At 42.3% G+C, this 17,173-nt stretch overlaps 1 protein-coding gene across 6 annotated transcripts in view; it reads left to right on the top strand.

Moving 5' to 3' along the window:
* The window catches only part of rbms3 (RNA binding motif, single stranded interacting protein), a 1,271,925-nt gene that overhangs the window by 1,168,074 nt on the left and 86,678 nt on the right, over positions 1-17,173 (top strand). For all 6 annotated transcript variants that reach the window (XM_068002709.1, XM_068002716.1, XM_068002698.1 and 3 more), the window contains one exon: positions 3,668-3,774. In XM_068002709.1, coding sequence (XP_067858810.1) covers positions 3,668-3,774 — 107 coding nt within the window. The remainder of the gene's footprint in view (positions 1-3,667; positions 3,775-17,173) is intronic.

Genomic DNA, 17,173 nt, shown 5'->3' with positions numbered 1-17,173 from the left:
GGAGTGAATCGAATTGGCTGAAGACTGGCTTCTGTGATTGTGGGGATATCGGGAAGTGGTCGAGTTGGATCATCCACTCGGCACTTCTGGCTGAAGATGGTTGCAAATGCTTCAGCCTTGTCTTTTGCACTCACGTGCTGGACTCTGCCATCGTTGAGGATGGGGATGTTTATAGAGCCTCCTCCTCCTGTTAGTTGTTTAATTGTCCACCACCATTCACAATTGGATGTGGCAGGCCTGCAGAGCTTTGATCTGATCCGTTGGTTGTGGAATTGCTTCCGCTGTTTAGCATGCATGTAGTCCTGAGTTGTAGCTTCACCAGGTTGGCACCTCATTTTTAGGTACGCCTGGTGCTGCTCCTGGCACGCTCTTCTACACTCCTCATTGAACCAGGGTTGATCCCCTGGCTTGTTGGTAATGGTAGAGTGAGGAATATGCCGAGCCATGAGGTTACAGGTTGTGCTGGAATATAATTCTGCTGCTGCTGATGGCCCACAGTGCCTCATGGATGCCCAGTTTTGAGCTGCTCGATCTGTTCTGAATCTATCCCATTTAGCACGGTGGTAGTCCCAAACAACACGTTGGATAGTGTCCTCAGTGCGAAGACGTGACTTCATCTCCACGAGGACTGTGCGGTGGTCACTCCTACCAATACTGTCATGGACAGATGCATCTGCGACAGGTAGATTGGTGAGGACGAGGTCAAGTAAGTTTTTCCCTCGTGTTGGTTCTCTCACCACCTGCCGCAGGCCCAGTCTAGCAGCTATGTCCTTCAGGACTCGACCAGCTCGGTCAGTAGTGGTGCCACCGAGCCACTCTTGGTGATGGACATTGAAGTCCCCCACCCAGAGTACATTTTGTGCCCTTGCTACCCTCAGTGCTTCCTCCAAGTGGTGTTCAACATGGAGGAGGACTGATTCATCAGCTGAGGGAGGGCGGTAGGTGGTAATCAGCAGGAGGTTTCCTTGCCCATGTTTGACCTGATGCCATGAGATTTCCTGAGGTCCAGAGTCAATGTTGAGGACTCCCAGGGCCACTCCCTCCTGACTGTATATCACTGTACCGCCACCTCTGGTGGGTCTGTCCTGCCGGTAGGACAGGACATACCCAGGGATGGTGATGGAAGTGTCTGGGACGTTGGCTGAAAGGTATGATTCTGTGAGTATGGCTATGTCAGGCTGTTGCTTGACTAGTCTGTGGGACAGTTCTCCCAATTTTGGCACAAGACCCCAGATGTTAGTGAGGAGGACTTTGCAGGGTCGACTGGGCTTGGTTTGCCTTTGTCGTGTCCGGTGCCTAGTGGTCCGATGCCGGGTGGTCCTTCCGGTTTTATTCTTATTGTGACTTTTTTTAGCGAGATTTTACAACTGTGTGGCTTGCTTGGCCATTTCAGAGGGCAATTAAGAATCAACCACATTGCTGTGGGTCTGGAGTCACATATAGGCCAGACCGGGTAAGGACGGCAGGTTTCCTTCCCTAAAGGACATTAGTGTCCCAGATGGGTTTTTCGACAATCCGGTAGTTTCATAGCCACCATTACTGATACTGATATTTTAATTCCAGATTTTATTTAATTAATTGAATTTTGCACCTCGCAAATGTGCTGCTACCCCTCGATCATTCTCCTTTTCAATGATGGCCCCCAGGGTTCAGCATCTCTATCCAGCTGAGCAGAGCCTGGAGAAGAGTGCTCCCACCAACGCGGACTCTCCACAGCTGCCCCTGCCACCAGTGTCTGCTCGTGCTCACGTGTGTGGTGAATCACCATGTGCGACCCCAACTAAGTGAGGACGGGGACCCACTGAGGTGTGTGTATCTGCGCTGGTGGATGGCTCACTCAGATGCGACGGTGCCCCCTCAGAGGCCGGCAGATCCTCTGAGGAATTGCCCTCCGCCATCACGGCAGTCGCTGAAGGCTCTGTTAGAGAACAGAAGGCAATATTAAGCATGATGACAGATGTTGAGGTGCTGAAGATGGCAAGGCATGTTAACATCATTTGCTATTGTGAGTGCTGAATGTTAAAGTTCTGTCACCAGCCATTTGTCGGGTGGAAGTCTCGGCGTCCCCGACGGACAGGCACTCGGGGGTGTGGCTCATTTCCAGAGCCTCCTGCTCCGCGTCTGTGAGGACGACCAGATGTTGCGGCCCCACTCCGGTCTTCGCTCTCTCCCGTGCATTCTGGGCTCTCTTCTCCTACAAGGGGAGAAAGTAGAGAGTCGTGAGTGAGGGATGGTGACGTGGCCAACCACTGAATGCATTGGTTTGGGTGAGGCTAACCGTGAAAGAGATGCATCAGAGGGTGAGTATGAGACAGAGCCATGACGTTGTATGAGGATTGGGTTGAGTGGTAGTGGTGGGATGAATACTGGGGAGGTGAGTAAGTGTAAGTAAGTTGAGGATAAGCTTTGAGTGGGTGTGAGGAGTGATGTGATAGAGTAGTGTTGGCAGTGCAGAAGGAATTGTGGGGTGGAGGCAGTGATGTGGAAGACGGAGTGTCGGAGAATGAGTAAGTGTACTCACTTTGGCTGACCTAATTAGGTCATTGAAGCGCTTCCTGCACTGTATCCATGTGCGGACATTGCTGCTGCCCTCTTCTTTTTTATATTCTTGTAGAAGCTTTTACTGTCAGTTTTTATATTTCTTGCTAGTTTACTCTCATAATTTATTTTCTCCCTCTTTATTATTCTTTTAGTCATCCTTAGCTGGTTTTTAAAGTTTTCCCAATCTTCGGGCTTACCAGTAATCTTGTACGCTTTTTCTTTTAACCTGATACCATCCTTGACTTCCTTCGTTCACCATGGTTGGTTCACCCTTTTTGTGGAGTCTTTCCTCCTCACAGGGATATATTTTTGTTGTGAGTCATGAAATATCTTCTTAAATGTTTGCCACTGCTTATCCACCATCCTACCATCTAATCTGTTTACCCAGTCCACTTTAGCCAATTCCGCCCTCATTCCTTTATAATTGCCCTTATTTAAGTATAATACAGTAGTTTCAGACCCAAGATCCTCGCTCTCAAACTGGAAGTGAAATTCTATCATGCTTCCCAAGGGATCCTTTACTTTGAGATAATTATTTAATCCTGTTTCGTTGCCCATTACCAGATCCAAAATGGCTTGTTCTTCTGGATTTGTGAATGTAAAGCTATTTTATAAAATATAAGCTGTCATTTATCCTCTTGTGCCAACTATATTCAGTGTAGTGAACAAAAAAAGCAGAATTAACTGCCTTCCTACAAATAGCTGAATAAACTTGAACTCAGAATATTCCAGTTGTAAAGGTGCAGCACAATTTGTGGGATGCGGCATTGCTCAAAGACATTTGGTGTATTTTTCATGCTGTATATCTGGAAGCACCAACAGATTAGGGTTTTATCCAGAAACACAGGTGGGTAACCCTCATCTGCCCTTTGGGACACCTTATCTTTTTTAATATTTGCAGGAATTTGTCAGTCACGGGCGTGGAATAATTTAAGTTCTTCTACTCCTCAGCAATGTTTTGAAGTTCGAGCCGCAAGAACGGCTGTTGGCACCTAATGTGAAGGGGCTCAGAGTATCTGTTTTAACAAGCTGTACTTCAAAAGAATTCAGCAACACAAAAAAAGTACTTCTGCTGATATAATCACTTCTCTGTTGCTAATGTGGCCTTGGCTGTTTGCCTTTGCAGCCCCCAGTGAGCCTTTGCTGTGCAAATTCGCTGATGGAGGGCAGAAGAAAAGACAGAATCAAAGCAAATATACACAAAATGGAAGGCCGTGGCCCAGAGAAGGAGAGGTGAGTTGTTTTATAAGACTGAAGTTCTGAAAGAAAAGAGATTGTAAGGTCAGTGTTAAGAGACTATTATATATTCTTCATCTTTTTTTCCTCCACAGACTGGCAATGGGGATGTTAACATATTTGTTATGATAAATACAAAATTAAGGAAAGGCAGCTGATTCAGCATACTAATAATTAGTCTGTTGATCAAACTGCTAATTTTGGGAAATCTATCACCAACAATCCCAAATCAAAACCCGTCACAGAGCTGTGGCTGTGCATACTCACCCACCAGCAGACTGGTTCCCTTTTCCAGGTTCTCTAACAACCATGATAACCATCACTAGCATCTGTCACTCTGCTTGATAATGGAGGGAGGGAGGGAGACAGGACCAGCAGATCAGGTGCATCAGACCTTCTTGAAAGTAAACTGTATCCTGCAGAAGGATTATCCTTTGGTAGCAAAAATAAAGTAAGTTGCAACACTCTTCCATGTTTGCCTGGAACAGCTATTATGCATATTTGTAATCCTCTCCAATTCTGATCATCCTGAGGGATGCAGATTTGCAAAGAATGAAATCAACATTGCCTTTGGCCTTAATTGACCTTCCTCGTATGGAAAAATTAAAGGGACTGTCTTCAGGAAACTTTACTTGGAAAAGTCTTGTTTAAGGAGAGGGAGAAGAACCAGAAGAGCCACGTGGCTCTTAAAGCAAAATGACATCACACGCATATGAGGCAATGCTGGCTTTCAACATCATTTATGGTGCTGCATGTGTGTTCATGAGCAAATGACAAAAGTTTCCCAAATGCTATTTCATGAAGAATGCCTTTTAAATATTTCTAAATCCCCAAATAATCAGCATTATAAAATGTCCTTCGTAGTTGAAAATTAAGTCAGTATTTCGCATGGAGAGAAAAGGACCTAACAGTTACTTTATTTCATCTTAGATTAATACTGAAGAATGTTTTACATCAGCATTGAATACAGTTTTGTAGCAGTACAAGTGCAAGGGGATCCAATGCCATCCTTGCTTTAGGGCCTTGGGTTTGAGCCCAGCCCAGGGGAGATAGCACAGAAGACTCAACTCTGGTGACTGTTAAGAGTCCTAAGTGAAGTATGTTTGAACAAACTTCAAACTGGTTCCCAGTCGATCACAAAGATATCCTTAAAGTAAACAGTTAATACCATCTTTCTTTATCAAAGTTTCAAACAATACTCCAATTTTCTCTGTATATTAATGTCTGTGGGGTGTTTGACCATGAAGCATCACAACTACACCCAGTCCTGGTCTCACATGACATCCGCCGTATCTACTTCCCAATACAAGTCAATAGGAATGACCAGGAGCAGGAACCCTGGCTGATATTTCCCTTCCATAAGCCTAGAGGCACCAAAGGCAATTATAGCCTCCATACTGCCATCCTTGATGACCAGGAATCGAATCTGGGGCCATCTGGTTTGTATGTCTATTTTTAAAAATTATTTATGGGCCAGAAATTGCTTTCAAAATAATGGTGAAAACATTCAACAGCGCTCACCATTATTAATGGCAAAATCAAAGAGCAACACACACAGTCAAACGCAGAAATCCAGAACTTGCTCTTCCTGGTTCGCCGGCGATCTGACAGCTTTGCCTTAAAGGGATATCGCTGACTGCAATCAATGGAATCAATGGACCAGCGCCAACTTGCTGTCCTGCCCAGCTGGCAACTAACTAATCTCGCCACAAAACAGGCTCAGTTTTTAAAGCCTAAACTAAGTTTTAACAGCGTGGTAAGTCTTAATGACTGCCAAACAAACTCTCTGGCACTAAAAATTAACTTTTAAAATCATTGCTCCTGATTTTAATAAGTTTTTGGACATTTAAAAAAAAGTTTTAAGAATTTTTTTTAAAATTAACTTTTTAAAAAACTTTTTCTTTCTGCCTCTTTTTTCTGAGTCTTTTGATCTTACCCTCTCTTTATTTCGCTTTCTCTGTCATTTTATAATACCTTATCGGGCTCACCAGGTTTTTAGTTTGCGTGATTTGTGAATGAACTGCACTTCCCGGTTCTCACAGCGTGGCTTGCTTCAAGCTGATTGGTTGAGGGGCTTTAGCGATCCACTCACATGGCCCAGGAAAGGACACTGATGTTATTTGAACTCACAGTTCAAGGAAGTTGCCGCCAAAAAGAACATGGTAACTTAGTGGGTGAATTTAAATCTAATGAGTGACGACCGCTGCATGTTGGCCGCTTGGAGCAATTTACAGGCCCATGTTTCTCCAGTCTTAAACTGCATCGTGCATATGTTGCAGAGGTACCGATTACTACAACAGAATCATTTAATTTAGTGCCACCTAGTGGAGCTTGTGCCTGTGTTATACTGTTTGTTTGGCTGTCTTCTCTTTATCCCTTTATAAGAAACCCAGGTTGTGGTCCCATTGTTGTGGGAATTAAGAGGAGTGCTGCTCTGGAACTCTTGTAATTTATTAATTTGAGGCACATGCAGTTGAGCAATAACAGCTCACCAGGTCCGTTCTTGGAAAGACAGCCTGGTTAGCTGGCAATGCAATTATTACCACTATCCTGAGAATCTTTGCCAAAACTAAATAAGTATACAAATTTAACAAAATAGCCTCATGTGTGCAACTGAGTTTAGTTTTGCTCTTGAAGGGACTGTCAGCGAACACTGGTGTTGCTCTTTAAAAATTACCAAGAACATAGGAAGTTCTTTCTGAGGAGGCAATGGAAAATGTGACAGATCGGGATTGTTTTTAGGAGGAGAGCAATAAATTATACATATAAGACAACTATAAAGGCCTGAAATTTTAATGTAGTAGCTGTGCATGTTTTTTTTAGTGTTTGTTTTTTCCTCCTCCAAATGGCTCTCATTATTCTCTGACAGAGAGGGCAGACAGATGACAGCTCCCAGGCCTGTGTGTTTCCCATGGTGTATGTTTCTGCTGGGATAGGAACATAAGAACAGGAGGAGGCCATTCAGCCCCTCAATCTTGATCCGCCATTCAATTAGATTATGGCTGATCTGTACCTCAACTCCACGTACCCGACTTTGTTCCATATTCCTTGATAACCCTTAACTAACAAAAAATCAATCAATCTCAATCTTGAAAATTTCAATTGACCCAGAATTCACAGCCTTTTGGGGGGAGTGAGTTCCAGATTTCCACTACTCTTTGTGTGAAAAAATTCTTCCTGATGTCTGAGAGTGGTCCATGGGTGGCCTCAATATGATCAAGTATTTAAGAAGGGATGGCTGTAGCTGATCATGTGACATTAATTTGATGACCTCATTGTGACTTGGTGTGATAAGATTTAAGATTTAAAAACTTTAACATAAATGTGCAAACCCAATTCGCAACACAAAGTAGCATGTTGTCTGAAATAAAAACAGAAAATGCTGGAGAAGCTCAGCAAGTCAGGCAGCATCTGTGGAGAAAGAAACAGAGTTAACGTTTCAGGTCGAAGACCTTTCGTCATGATGTCTGTAGTTGAAGGGCCATAGAATCATAGAATCATAGAAGTTACAACATGGAAACAGGCCCTTCGGCCCAACATGTCCATGTCGCCCAGTTTATACCACTAAGCTAGTCCCTCTATACCCATCTTACCCATGTAACTGTCCAAATGCTTTTTAAAAGACAAAATTGTACCCGCCTCTACTACTGCCTCTGGCAGCTCGTTCCAGACACTCACCACCCTTTGAGTGAAAAAATTGCCCCTCTGGACCCTTTTGTATCTCTCCCCTCTCACCTTAAATCTATGTCCCCTCGTTAAAGACTCCCCTACCTTTGGGAAAAGATTTTGACTATCTACCTTATCTGTGCCTCTCATTATTTTATAGACTTCTATAAGATCACCCCTTAACCTCCTACTCTCCAGGGAAAAAAGTCCCAGTCTATCTAACCTCTCCCTGTAAGTCAAACCATCAAGTCCCGGTAGCATCCTAGTAAATCTTTTCTGCACTCTTTCTAGTTTAATAATATCATTTCTATAATAGGGTGACCAGAACTGTACACAGTATTCCAAGTGTGGCCTTACTAATGTCTTGCACAACTTCAACAAGACATCCCAACTCCTGTATTCAATGTTCTGACCATTGTTCTGACCCATCTCCAATTATTTTCAGTACTTCCATTATACAACACTGTGCTACAATGTGAATTTTTGCAATTCCTTTGCATGGGATATTCTTACTTAAAATGACAAAACAAACAGTCCTGAGGGGGACCCAGTATGGGCTCTGGGCCAGCGGTCCCATCTTAAAACCCAGTGCGCAATGACCTTGCCACCTTAATTTTTCTTGGATTCCCAAGTGATCGATCATGTTAGATCATCCGGGCACAGTTCTGAACAGAGTTAACGTGCTGAGCCAAAAAGAGTGAGTGCAGAGACGAACCCATAAAACTAAAGCAGAACCCAAGGGAGTACTGGCGGTGTTCACAAAGACACAGCAGATGTGGCAGCTGGTCCCTGCGAGAGGGGATTGCATGATTGCAGGAGGATGGTGGGAAAAGAAAAAAATAGATGGGAAAAATTGCAAACCAAATTTTTTTTGATAGACTACCACTGAGCTTGCAGGATGGAAAGCCTGCATGATACTTTCCCAAATAGTAGCAGCTGCTTTTTTTTTTACCGAGCCCAGCAGTTGGTGTTAGCTTAGCCTAAAAGTATTCAGATTATAGTACATTTAGAATATTTTCAGGGTTCAGTGACAGGATATAAAATATATTTAAAATTTGTAAGATTGCCATCACAGTGCCTGCTGTAAACAATATGCCGTGCCCTCACTCTATTTCAACAATGACATGAGAAACTAAACTCTCGGAATAAAGTACAACAAACACTGTATCCAGCACTCTAAAGGGAGTTAATACTATATCAATTGAATAGATTCTGCTCAGGAAGACCATGCAGGAACCGTGGGCCACTATTTTTGTGTAACTAAAAGTTGTGTAACTTTTCACCTCTAGATTTTGTAAAACCATCTGTCCTTGAATGTCCAGTGGTGTTTCCATGACGGTACCTCTGAGCTTTTTTTTGTTGCCTCTTGCATACACACCTAATGGACATTTACAGTGTGCTGCAAGCTATACGGCACCATGGTCTGAGAGACCATTTGGCTTGTTGGAGAACTTCACATAGGAGTAGTTTGGACTAAAAGCCTTTCTATACTAGGGAGTAAATCCACCCCTCTTAGTACCACAAAGGTGGCAGTTTTGGTTCAGTGGTAGCACGTTTGCCTCTCAGAAGGTTGGGGGTTCATGCCCTATTCCAGAGACTTGAGCACATATTCTAGGCAGACACTTCAATGCAGTAATGAGAGAGTGCTGCACTGTTAGAGGTGCTATCTTTTGAATGACACATTAAACCGAGGCCCCTTATGACCTCTCAGGTTGATGTAGAAGATCCTAATGCACTATTCAAAGATGAGCAGGAGTTCTCCCAATGTAATGGCCAACATTTATGCCTCAACTAACATCACTAAAAATGTTTATGTGGCCATTTATCTCATTATTATTTGTGGGACATTGTCATGTGCAAATTGGCTGTCATGTTTCCCTAAATTACAGCAGTGACTGCTGATCAAAAGAATTTCATTGGCTGTGAAATACTTGCGACATCCTGAGGACATGGAAAGTGCTTTTGTCCTTATATAATTGACATGTTTGTTACACTGGCCTGAATCACTCCCAAATAAAGTAACAAGAATTACAATTAGTTGTATTTGTTGGAATAAATAAAGAGATGATTTGCCATTAAGTGGTAATTTTAATGCAAATTACAGAAAAAGATAATCTGGGCATAACAAACATTCAGACAGTATTTACGTTGATTTATAAATTTCAATGATGATACATCATCATTAAAAACTAATGGAATAAAAACATTAATTAAGCAAATAATTGGTGTAGTGCAGAATTCATTCTGAATAGTTTTCTGGTGTGCTTTGTTATGGCTATACATCATACTGCAAGAAGGGCCTAGAAGGTGTTAGCCATGGCTCAGTGATAGCACTCTTGCCTCTGAGTTAAAAGGTTGTAGTTTCAAGTCCCACTCCAGAAACCTGAGTACAAAATCTAGGTTTTTTTGTATTCGTTCATGAGATGTGGGCGTCGCTGGCAAGGCCAGTATTTATTGCCCATCCTTAATTGCCCTTCAGAAGGTGGTGTTGAGCTGCCTTCTTGAATCGCTGCAGTCCGTGTGGTGAAGGTTCTCTCACAGTGCTAACACTCCAGTACAGCACTGATGGGGTGCTGCACTGTTGGAGGTACCGCCTTTTGGATGAGACATTAAACCGAGGCCCTGTCTGCCCTCTCAGGTGGACGTAGAAGATCCCATGGCACTATTTCGAAGAAGAGCAGGGCAGTAGTTTCCGGTGTCCTGACTAATATTTATCCTGCAATCAACATCACTAAAACAGAGTATCTGGTCATTATCACATTGCTGTTTGTGAGCAAATTGGCAGCTGCGTTTCCTACATTACAACAGTGACTGCACTTTAAAGTACTTCATTGGCAGTAAAGCGCTTTGGGATGATGGGCGTTATATAAATGCAAGTCTTTCTTTTCAGTTTACACCAGTGGACTAAGTCAGCGCACTGAAAGTTGAATTTTTTCAAGTAGTGCTGAATGGAGTGGTGAGCAAGTAGGAAAAAATGGTTTTATCTAAATTTTTCCCTCATGACCTACAAATAAAATACATTGATTTTTTAAAAAATAAAAGAAACGTATCGAAATTCAAATCAATAAATCCTCTGAATTAAATTCTATTTCATATGAACCGAGGAGCAGGGGTTTGAAGATTCACATGATGAATGGTTCTTCAAAGTGCATGGGCACATTTATCAATGAGGTTTTTGAGGTATTGACGCATACAGTGAGGTAAAGGAGGTTGCCACTCAAGGGCACCCTCCCCAGAGAAGAATCATCTGAAATGCCTGGCAGGAAATAGCGGACAGGGTGATTGCTCTCTGCAACACCCAGAGGCTGCAATTGTGGCAGAAGATGGAAGACCTGAGGAAAAGTACCAAGGCAATGCTGTCCAACAGCTTCCTATATCAAGTATTTGCCCCAAGTGCACATAACACAAAACGCTTGCTCAGAACCTGTTACCCTTGTACTGCACACCCCTGAAAAACTTTCATGCAACTTTACAGTCCTTTGAATTCTCAGTAAGCATGGTCATTCAGCAATATGGGATTCATACAGGAATCTTAAAGGGGCTTCACATAGCAAATCCTTTCAAAAACCCTAGTTTCATGAATCATATTCAATTACTGAATGGACTGCAGGTCGAGCACATGTCTGTCGCTGTGTGTGCTCCTTGAACTTATATCTCAAGCCAAGTTCTCTGCTTGCAAGACAAGATAATGTATAATATATGGAACAGAGTCGAACTGGAGGGGGGGGGATCAGAAATTACAGACCCTTCACTCCCTTTGAGAAGGTCACCCTAGACATCTTTGCCTATGAGCACATTGAGGGAGTGGGGAAGATGAAGCCGGAGCTGGTACTATCCTGCAGTAGTTATGCTTTGTCTTCTCTCTCACACACAGCCACACATATATCACTCCCACAATAACTTACAATGCAAACTCAGTTTGAGGGTTTCGATTGTTGCCAGCATTCCTGCATATTTTCCTTTTCAGTCATTGTAGGACTGGGAAGAGCAATCCACCAGCACTGGCAGTGATACCCCAACAAGCCACACCAATATTTGCAAGCAACAGCACAACTATACACCCTGTGGGATGCAGATAGTGAACCTGAAGGGTCACCAATGGGCAAGTCACAGTGCACAGGTGAACAAGAGCAAGTTGTGGATCCAGTTGAGATGCATTAAACTGCTGACTGGATGGCCATGTGGATGCTATGAATGATCCCCATGTACTTTGTGAATTCTAGCAGTGTGGTGTAATGGACAGCTGTGTAATGCTTCTGATGGTACTCACTGGGAAAGAGAAAGAAAGTGTGGGCCTGCCAAACAAGTCATCAGTCACTTGTTTGATAGATCTGTGCAGCAAATTGGTTGACATTGCAAATAATGCCTGTGCTGGCCTCAAAAGAGCCCAGTCTAGAAAAGCTGAGGAAGGACTCTGTTGATAGCGCTGCCCCTTTGATGAACGTTAGCTGCAGTGTCTTTGTAGCAGATGGTACAACTCTGCAAAATGTCTTTCTGCTGACCCAGATTCTGTGGAGGCAGTTCCCTTGGCCATTGCCAAGTAGTGTGCCTGGATCTATAGATATGCTTGTTGGCATAATGTCAGCTACAGACGGTCTGACTCATCTGTCATCTGACCTTCCTGGCACAACTCTTCTGATTTTGTTCGTCCATTTACACAAAATCCTATGATGGTGCAATTTGAAAGTAAACCACATTTAAAAAAAACTACAAGATACATTTAAGGGTTCTCTTCCCAGCAAGTGATAGCCTTAGTGGCCTTTCATACCCACTTTAAATGGGTGGACTTAATGATGATTGAGAACTTGTCGGGAAAGAGTGAAAGTTAAGAGCTGTGTCCTAATGCCTTTTCAACATATAATGAAGCACATTCTGCATCAGAGCAAACAACACTGGTGAGAAACCAGGTACACAACTCTGTGCAGCACACAATGTGTAGCTTGGTGAGTTTGGGAAATTTGGATTTTCTCATCTATTTGCCACTGGCAGAACTGTTTCTGCCAAGTGGAATTTTTACCTTTATATTTTGGTGTGGTGTTCTGAATCCACATAATATATGTGGATGTAAATAGAAGCTTTGCATAATTATGTTGGAAATTGCATAAGTCAAGACACCCTTGACATTCACGTAATATTTAGCAGGTCTCCCAGGACAGAATAGTACCGCATTTCGCTGAACATTTATGAAACCATTGTAATTATACCCGGGAGGGTGACCAGCCATTATGGACCTAATGTACAAGATCAGTAAATAATTACGGATGAGGAAGGCCATTCGGCCCATCTTAATTCCTACCCACCTAGAGAGATCCTAATCTTCCCCAACCAGTTGTAGCTATCCATTGTTTCTTAAACAATTCCAGGGTTTTTGCCTCCACTATTTTATCTGGAAGTATATTCCACATATGGTTCACTCTTTGTGTGAAGAAGAATTTCCTGATATCAAAGCTAAAATGATCTTTTACTAGTTTGAACCCATGTACCCTAGTTCCACTCCAACTGTTTAAATTAATATTCTAGGTTAACTTTTTCAATATCATTTATAGACCCCCCCCTCAGACACTTCCTTTCTAGGCAGGAAATCCCATGTTTCTCCAGTCTGATACATCAGACCCCTGACACTGGGGATCAGCTTTATGACTCTTCTCTGCACTGCCTTCAGCACTTGAATGTCTCTCTTATTTCTTGAAGACCAGAACTGGATGCAGTCAAGGTGCGGTCTGACCAGAACACTAAAGTTTGATCATTACTTCCCCTGACTTGGATTCTATTGTTTTGGCTATGTAGTTCAACATCCTTTGGCTTTGTTGATTGCTGCTCTGCTTTGATTCGACGTGTTTAGTATTGAATCTACTAAGACTCCTAAGACTCATTCAGCCTCATCCTTAGCTATTTCAACACCATTTATGAAGCACACGTGCTGTCTATTTCTCATTACTATGCATAACAATTTTCACTTGTCTGTATTAAATTTTATCTGCCATTGTTCTACCTACTCACATTTCCAATTCACTCTGGAAAACTGAACATGCATAAAAAAGATACTGGAGTCATAAGTGAGAAGAAAAAAAACATCTTTTACTTCAACAACTAGCAAAGTATTACAGGTGAAGTATAAAAGACATATAGGGTAGAAATTGCTGTCAGTAATTTTATTGTCTGAGCACTTAATGCAACATTATTAATTTTTTATCTCCTATTTTAATGGAAGCGTTAACTTGCTTAAATAAATGAGTTAAACTCTCCCACACCATCCCACTCATCCATCACCCCTGCCCTTTCTGACCTACATTGGCTCCCAGTCCCACAACGCCTCAGATTAAAAATTCTCATTTAAATCCTTTCATAGCTTTGTCCTGCCCTATCTCAGCAATCTCCTCTAGCCCTACAACCCCCACCCCTCAAAACTCTCCATTTCTTTAACTCTGGCTTCTTTTGCATGCCCCCTCCCTTCGCTCCATCATTGGTGGCCATGCCTTCAGCCATCTGGGCCCCACACTCTGGAATTCCCTCCCGAAACCTCTCTGCCTCCCCACCTTCCTCTCCTCCTCTGACCTGTTTGACCAAGCTTTTGGTCACCCCTCCTAATATCTCCCTCTTTGTGAGGGCAACCATATTTGTCTAATTACACCTCTGCGAAGAGCCTTGGGATGTTTCTTCTATATTAAAGGCGCTATACAAATGTCAGTTGTTGATATTAGTGTCTATGGTAAGAATCCATGATATAACACAACTAAGATTTAGTTGTCTTTTCCTGTTTACAGATTTCTAAACAATTAGCTGCTGAGCTATGGAAAGTCCTATTATAGGATGCTATACAGAGCAGTCTAGATAGGGAGGCAGCATCTCAGCTAAATGACGAGTAGATGCTGCCCTGGAACCACCACTGAGAGGCCTTCAGATGACTCAAGGAAGCTCTGAACAGCTGCATCTTTGGGCAATATGGAAGGTGCTTACTGGTTTTGCATCAATGTGATGAGCAGAGTGACTAGAGAGACTATCTGCCCTAACAACTGTATTAGGCCTAATTTCATACTACTATGCAGTCTCTCCATGACAGTTTATGTGTGGATATACCCAGGCTGTACACTGGTAATAATATTGACAATAACCTACTCACAAAGGCCCATTCCCTCCACTGTAAGGCTTTTGGATATTGAGCTGGAGGGGGAGGTGTCAAATCATCTGACTTGTGTGGCAGTCCTTTAAGCTCCTCTGCTGCTGGTGTTCTTCCTATATGTTTAGAGATAGCCCTGTGAAGAATCCAGTGATATGTATTCCCACCACTCAGCAGCACAGTGTGGATTCCTATTTCCTGGATGGCAATTGTATAATGGATTTGGATGTCTCTTCCTCTCCAGTGGGTTCCTCCCATATCTCATTTCCGTCCTGTAAGATAGTCATGGCCATTTAGATGGGCAACAAGGATATTATGTACTTTATAATGGAAGCGCACCAATACAGGCACGATGCAGGCAAGCAGGTTAAATGCTGATGTGGAATATTTATGAAGCACTTTCTGCACAATAATATTTGAGACAATAAAGTGCTAAATAAAGTGCTCCCACTATGAAGCCTCACTTAATCGGAATGCGGATTGAATAATTGGTTGAATAATGATTGAGTAATTCACTGCACTCTTGGTTTTCCAATTTTAATGACTGGAAAATCCAGAGTTCTATGAATTAGACATGCTGACTTCTGTTCCTGATTCTTTCATCCACTCTTCTGTCGAGTAAAGCTTTTTGCTTTACCTCACAACACTGATCCTACCAAGTAAGGCAAACATTTTAAGCAGAGTCTTCCAGCTAATTTTATTGTACTAGGGATTACTCAACAGGAAAATTAAAGTGTTAAACACTTACTGGACTGCTGGGGTGTTTCTTCCCTCAAGAATTAACCAAGGCAGTTTTACTAGAGTTTGGCTGGAGAAAACAATTTCTTTTCCCCCTGGTGAGATTGAGCTTTCTCAATGTGTTTTGGGCCTTTGTACACTGAAGTACACTGAAGTCAACCCTCCTTAGGCCATCCTCATTGTTGAGGTGTTTTCGGTAGTCCTGTGGCATTTAATTGAACGATTTCACAATTATGGACCATGTGTAAGTTCAGCTCATTGGTGCTGAAGCACTGACTGCATACTGAAGAAAAGATATTGGGCCGGAAATTGCTCTGAGTGGCGAACAGATGTCGCCTGTCGCTGCTCTTCTGGGAGCCAACTTGCTTTAATTGAGAGCTGCAGGAAGTTCAGGGGTCGTTCCCAGGCTCTTCTGAGAGGAGGAAAGGATCTCTCTGTCCACTCGACCAATCAGCTTGAAGCAAGCCTCGCTGTCAGAACCAAGAAGTGAAACTCATTCACAAACCATGAAGACTAAGAACCAGGAAGTATCCAATAAGATTAGTAAATGTACTACAAAATCAGATAGAGGACACAAGATAAAGAGGATAAGATTAAAAGACTGAGATAAAAGAGACAGTGACAAAGATTTTTTTTTAAAACTTAATTTTTAAATTTTAAATTTTTTTTAAATGTCCAAAAACAATTAAAATCAGGAGTAATGAGATTCCACATTTTTAAAAGGTAATTTTTAGTGCCAGAGAGATTGTTTGGCAGTCATTAATATTTACCACGCTGTTAAAACTTAGTTTAGATCTAAAAAACTCAGCGGACCAGTTTTGAAATGAGATTAGTTCGTTTCCAGCTGGGCAGGAGAGCAAGTTGGTGCTGGTTCGTTGATTGCAGCCAGCGAGGTCCCTTTAACGTGAAGCTTTCAGGTCACCGGCGATCCAGGAAAAGCAAGTTCCGGATTTCCATGTTTGACTGTGCATGTGCGGTCGCCAGAACTCGCTCTTCGATTTCGCCCTTAATAACATTATTTTAAAAGCAATTTCCAGCCCATTGTATCAATTTTTTTAACTAAAATAAACAGCTTCTGTGAAATGAAGCTGCTTCTACTTCCTCCTGCACCTTTGCCTCCACATCTGATACCATTAGCAAATGCAAAGTGCCTAAAGGCGCCAGTAGATTTTAATAATGACACATAATTTCTGTTTGGGTGTCTTAATTTACCAGCAGTGGCATGTCTTGCTGCTACATTTAAGAAATTTCAGCATTCCCACCTGGGTAGTAGAAGAGGCTTTACTGCATGAAGTTCAGAATATAATCCTCTAAATACCTAATGACCAGAAATCTGCCGGTTTCAATTATCAGATGATTATATCTATAATATGAGCCTTGTGAGGAACTCTGTGAGATACTTGCACAGCCATCATTGGAATAGAAACCTGTTCCCAGCAGCCATCCTTCTCCTTCCAGCTTGTACCGCCGGTGTGTAAGAGAGCTATCAGTAGGCTTGATACAGGCTGAATGGATTTCTTCACTGGAATGGGTTACTGGTATGATGTGCAGAAATGGAATTCTGTAAAAGTTGACCTTATTTTTGCAAATTTTTGAAAATATGAAATCTCCTTAGGTAATATATTCTGCCTTGTTGCAAATGATAGCAGAACACTTATTTTTGTGCTAGCCCTACTTTTAGCATAATTACTACATTCTAATTTTTTACAGTGCTAATGTATTATCACACAATAACTAAGGGATTGAGTCAATTATTAAAGGACAAGGCTAAGCCAATTTAATTTTCCACAGTATTTTTGCATGTTAAATACATGTTATGAGTAGTATATATGTAAGGTTTAAAAACTCTCACTTTTTGACACCAGACAGGAGCAT

This window comes from Heptranchias perlo, chromosome 2 (genome assembly GCF_035084215.1).
Source record: "Heptranchias perlo isolate sHepPer1 chromosome 2, sHepPer1.hap1, whole genome shotgun sequence".
In the NCBI taxonomy this organism is placed as follows: domain Eukaryota; kingdom Metazoa; phylum Chordata; class Chondrichthyes; order Hexanchiformes; family Hexanchidae; genus Heptranchias; species Heptranchias perlo.
Note: the sequence above shows the minus strand (reverse complement) of the source record. Positions and strands in the feature narration are given on the sequence as shown.